The sequence below is a fragment of the Hermetia illucens genome, chromosome 1 (genome assembly GCF_905115235.1).
Source record: "Hermetia illucens chromosome 1, iHerIll2.2.curated.20191125, whole genome shotgun sequence".
Classification (NCBI taxonomy): domain Eukaryota; kingdom Metazoa; phylum Arthropoda; class Insecta; order Diptera; family Stratiomyidae; genus Hermetia; species Hermetia illucens.
Window position 1 is genome coordinate 221,305,089 of NC_051849.1, and position 6,027 is coordinate 221,311,115.

The 6,027-nt window shown below is 38.2% G+C and overlaps 1 protein-coding gene across 1 annotated transcript in view; it reads left to right on the forward strand.

Annotated features, from left to right (window-relative positions):
* LOC119647316 (kinesin-like protein KIF14) overlaps window positions 1-5,813 on the forward strand; it is a 65,729-nt gene extending 59,916 nt beyond the window's left edge. The window contains exons 2-5 of the mRNA XM_038048243.1: window positions 3,363-3,970; window positions 4,036-4,219; window positions 4,315-4,656; window positions 4,942-5,813. Coding sequence (XP_037904171.1) covers window positions 3,363-3,970; window positions 4,036-4,219; window positions 4,315-4,656; window positions 4,942-5,721 — 1,914 coding nt within the window. The 3' untranslated portion in view covers window positions 5,722-5,813. The remainder of the gene's footprint in view (window positions 1-3,362; window positions 3,971-4,035; window positions 4,220-4,314; window positions 4,657-4,941) is intronic.
* Window positions 5,814-6,027: the final 214 nt, after the last annotated feature.

Here is a 6,027-nt window from a genome sequence, read left to right on the forward strand (position 1 = left end):
GTAGTCACATATCATATTAACTGAACGACAAATATATTCATCTACCTAACCATAATGCCAACTAATACGCTAATCTACTTACAGCTGCGTCAATTCCAAATTGTTTTTGTTATGATCGTCACTGACTTATTGAAACGTTTTAACAATCTCACGTGTAAAGCATTTCATTGATAATATGCATAGAATGTTCTATTGTTACCACATATACCGATAACGTCGTGAAAAATTTCTAATAATAATACTTCATTGAATTTATACTGCATCAGATTTCAATAGAAAATTACAAAAGAAAATTTCGAAAAGAATCTCATTGAAGTCTCAGATATTCTTGTTTTCATATTCTAGTTGCTTTGGATATTAACTTTAACATTATTGAAAATAAAAAGCCAGGTTAAAAATTATTGCAAAGCGATCATAATCTTCTTCTTCAACCTTTGTCCTGTTCAAAAGCAGGGTTGGCTTGACTTGATGTGCTACTTTGCTCGGCTATAGGCTTGATTGGGATGGTCTTAAATCGTCAACTAATTTATGAAACCAACGTTGTTTCTGCCACCCTTTTGGTCGTTTCTCAACAACTTGGATGTTCAAACCAATCTTGGCAAGTGAGTTTTCGTCAGCGTGAATTACATGTCCATACCACCTCTTCCAATTTTTCCATGATAAGTGCAACCCCATATCGACCGCAAATGTCCTCATTTCGGATGTGACCAAGGTGTGTTACGTCACTGGTCCAGTATAATATTTTTGCCTCCATTACCGTGAGGCGCCATTCATTGTCTTTTATAGTCGACCAGCACTCAGAATCTTATCACGGTAGATAAAAAAGGATTAAAAGATTTTGTGCATTTCTTGCATAAGCATATATGGTTACAAAACGGTCAAAATTCTAAAAAGGTTGCAGCGTAGAAGTATTATATGTGGTGGCCATACTGGTGGCGAGGTTTGCATAGTGGCTGGATATCACAAATGAGCTGTGGATGAGTAATAATCTCACGCGAACGCAACGCCGACCACGTTGCTCCTAGTGTATTGATATGATCTTGAATGAATTCTTCATGCTTCAAGGCCAAAATCCAAACTGGATTGTTACGATATCGATTATTTCTTATTATTTTATAGGCAAAATTACTAAAAAAAGCCAATGTAATAATTTGATTTCTTTGGATGCCGACTTTAAAGAACCTTTTTCGCATGATGACTTTTATAGCTTTACATTCTGAAATACCCGAAAGTATCTTAACAACTGATCGATTCTTCGTAATCAATCGCGTTTCGAAAATTTCCGTTATTCCACACGGTTCAAACCGTCTTTTAAACCACCACTACTTAGTGTATATTTCACGGTTATTTTAGAGATTAAAATTTTTGACAAACAATATACATATTTCCCTCATCACTGATAAGACGGTGCTTTGTAAACAGCCTATATATGAAAACACACTCGAGGACACGATCGTAATAGAAATTGCGAACCATATAAAATGTAAACAAGAACCATTGATAAGGTTTTACGGTTCCCTCCCATTATCAATTTTTAAGTTTGCAAAGCGGCGGAACACACTACTCTATGATAAATTATATGATGCAGTCGTGTTACACTAACTAACATTCTAATGCTTTGTGCGTAAGACTTTCCCAGCTATTCAACTAATGCTTGAAACTTGGGATCAAGGTTTTACTTGCGAGTACACATGGAATTAGATTTCAAGAAAATAAAAGACAAGGCCGAAAAGAATATTGGCTTGGTCGGTCGCAGTTTTGTATGATATAATGTAGAAATTACGCGATTGAAATGATCATGAACCCTAGTCGATCTGTAAACCGTTGCAAATGTAAAGATTTGTCAGTGGTTTTTTCCGGAGTTATTTACAAATATATTTTTTAAATAATAATTATCTAGTGAAAGATCAAAATGGCACAATGAGAAGTAACATTCGAAATGGAGCCTTAATCGTTTATTGATAAATTGCTAACAAATACCTTCAATTAACACATCGTTCAATAAGTCCCGGGACTAACTATGAAAACAACATTTTATCGGCAAAATTCTTTATTATTCATCAACATAATCTCCTTCAAGGGTTATACAATCATTCCAACGCTTCTCTAACTTTTCAATGCCATGTTTGTAGAACGATTTATCTTTTGACTCAAAATGAGCCTCAGTAGCAGCGATCACCTCCTCATTTGAGCCAAATCTTTTTCCCTGGAGCATCTTTTTGAGATCCGCAAAGAGCCAGAAGTCGCTGGGGGCCAGATCGGGCGAGTACGGAGGATGGGGAAGCAGTTAGAAGCCTAATTCGTTGAATTTGCTCATCGTTTTGATTGATTTGTGGCACGGTGCGTTGTCTTGATGAAAGATGACTTTCTTCTTCTTCATGTTTGGGCGTTTTTTTCGCTATTTCGGCCTTCAAACGATCCAATAACACCATGTAATAGTCGCTATTGATGGTTTTTCCTTTTTCGAGGTAGTCAATGAAAATTATACCATTCGCATCCCAGAATACGGACGCCATCACTTTGCCGGCCGACTGTTGTGTTTTTGGACGCTTCGGGCGGCTTTTACCGGTCGTACGACATTCAGCTGACTGCCGACTTGACCCCGGAGTGAAATGGTGAATCCATGTTTCGTCCACTGTCACATATCGACGCAAAAAATCCTGTTTATTGCGAGTAAACAATGGCAAACAGCTCTCCGAATCATTGATACGTTGTTGCTTTTGTTCCATTGTGAGCAAACGCGGCAGCCATTTGGAAAAAACCTTTTTCATAGCCAATTTTTGGTGCGAAATAGTAAATGCACCACCAGTTGATGTGTTCACCATCTTAGCTGTCTCGCGCCTTTCATTTTGCGGTCACCCATTACGGTTTTCAATACTTGCTTGGGGTTTCCGGAGTTACTGCCTCATTTGGCCGACCCGAACGTTCCGCATCATTTGTATCAGCACGACCGCGTTTCACGTCGAAAACCATCGGCAAATGGTTGTTTTCGACGGAGTAGAGTCCGGATAACGTTTTTCAAGCCATTGCTGAGCTTGAACAGTGTTTTTTCCCCATTAGAAAACAATGTTTTATCAACACACGAAACTCGTTTTGGTCCATTTTTTCACGATTGCAAAGGTAGCGTCAGTTTAACCACTATAACTTTCTTGGTTATGTTTCGAATTACATCAAATTTTGACACATCTTATCTGAAGGTTGGTACTTCTGAACCTTGGTATATAAATGGCATTATTAGCGCCATTTCCCTAGTCCCGGGACTTATTGAACGATGTGTTAAATATGTATGGTTAGGGATATGAATTCCTTACAGAGTTATTCAGTATTCGAACTTGATAAAACCATTGATTTTCAATTTGCAGGAAAGCCTTGGTGGCAATTCGAGGACAGTAATGTTGGCTACAATTTCACCAGCAAGTGTTCATATTGATGAAACTCTTGCCACTTTACGCTACGCTTGCCAGGCTCGAACAATCATCAACCGAGTGAAAGTCAACGAAGATCCTCACGATCGGATAATCCGGGAACTTCGGGCTGAAGTAGAACGTTTGCAAGGTTTACGACAGGACTATGAACGTCAAAAGCGTCATTCAGCGAATGGTGGTCAACCACGAAAGATAATCATTGAAACATCAGTAGATGAATCAGAAGTAGACGCACTTCGGGTTGAATTAGCTGCTATGGAAAAGGAACTTGCAAAAGCTGAGAAGTCATGGAGGGAACGGCTGCAAGAAGCAGAGAACCGGAGAAAGTCAGAGATGCGTATGCTTCGCAGAAAAGGTCTTGCCATGGAATTGTCTGCTGAACAAAAACAAGTTTGCCTCATTAATCTTGCGGCCGATCCAATTCTTTCGGGAACATTGTTTTACATTATTCCACAAGGTAAAGTGCGGATAGGTAGGACAACGCCGTCAGCATTCCCGCAACCAGACATTGTCCTCGATGGACCTTTGGTTGCTTTCAATCATTGGTGAGTACTCGCCGGCTGTCGATTTTTATCGCCTATCATATGGTGACGTTTCATACATTCTCCAGTTGTGTTGAAAATATAGACGGCCAATTGTTCATATCATCAGAAAATCCGGATTTCGAAACGTTTGTCAACGGGGATCTCCTTGTTGAGCGGAAACAACTGTTCCACGGTGATAGACTTGTGATTGGTGGATCTCATTATTTCCGTGTCTCAAATCCGCACTGCCCTAAGCGAACAACAAATATAGTAAGTCTTCCCCAATAATTTCTCTCAATTTTTTGTTTTATAAAATATTTAAAACAATTTATTTTCGTAAATGTTCGAAATCGACAATTTTCCAGGTTGTGGATTATGAGCTTGCACATAAAGAAATCCTGCAAAAGCAAGAAGAGGAACTACGTCGCGAATTAGAGGAAGAGAAACAGGCTGCACTCGGTCAAATCGAGTTAGAACGATTAGAAAATGAAAGAAATTACCACGAACAAGTAGAACTTCTCGAATTAGAAAAATTCAAATACAATTGCTCAAAAGAATTACTAGAGACGGAGAAAAAAGCGCTCGCCGACAAAACGGGTAATGAGGAACCATTCCAATATACACCATATAAATCCACTTTAGTAGATGACATCAAACGAATAATGCAACATCCGACGGAGGAAAGCTTACATAAAACTCAATTGAAGGTAAAAACCTATTACAATTGCATGGGTGAAGTCCAACCATCAATTCGCTTTATTAGAATAATGAGAATCGGATGTATTCGCAGAAGTTGTTGGTTGATCCAATTGCATCCAATGCATCCATCTTAAATTCTGCTCAATGTTGCTTTTATTTTATTTTTTTTTAATTTCATTAATTTGATGCTATGGTCAGCTCATTGCTGTTGAAGAATAAACTTCAATTTGTCATATAGTAACAACAGAACGCTTTCTCTGCTCTCTTCACATCGCAATGCCTTTTTGTTTCAGGTGAAAGAGGCGACACAACGATGTCGTGAACTCGGACTTCAATTGGAATTCAAACAGACCCAAGTTGTGGACGAATTCGGCATATTCCGAGCTATTGTAGCAATAATCGATAAAGAAAACCAAAGGAAGGCAGAGTGGCCTACAGCGCGCCTTGATGTCTGGTTAGATCTCATAAGAGAAAATGATGTGAATGCAAATAACGTATTCAAAAGCTTCGACATTGACTGGGTACCGTTATCGGAATCATTGAATGAAACTCTCAATGACTCCCTTAATTCAAGTCGAATTTCTCTAAACTTGACTGCCGTCAGGGACGTGGTGCTAAAACAAAAACCTGTACCGAACAGTTTACAAAGATTTTGCAATATGTTTATATCCAGCGGTAGTAGTAGGAAACAAGCACCAGACCCGGAAAAGGCCAACCACATATTAGGTTCAGTTCCATATAAATCATTAGAGAATACCAAAAAGACTTTGACTTACGACGAAGAAGATGCCTGTATGCCATCAAAGAGTTCTCCGAATTCAAAACTCTCCGGTTTCAATTCTTCAGCCAATGTTTATTTAAAAGATATCCAAAAACACACATTGAAACTGAAGAAACTTTGCGATCGATATAACGCTGATGAAAATTTAAATCAAAAACATCCACCCTTGGATCGTATTCAAAAATCAATCGATCAAATGGAGGAAATCATTTATGATCTCAAAACAATGCTTACACATAGTCCGGATTCAACGACGAGAACACCGAAATCTGTGAGATTTCTTTTAGATTAGTGCTTTTGCTATTAAGGGGATAGATAGGAGCGTATTTTTATCTATGTTATTTTGTACACTGCTATTCAATTCTTTTGCAAATAAAGTTTACACTGCATTCTTGTACAGTATTTGTATCCGTTGTTTCCTTATTTGTATAATAGGAGATAATAATGCCTTATGGAATCGGTACAGGTAAATGTTAGTAAACGAATCTTGAAGCTCTATTTTGATGATTAACTTTGCGATATTATCTACCGTGCATTTAATATGTCTAAACGCTATTTGAAATATATAAGTGAGATCTGAGTTCAACCTAGTGTCAAC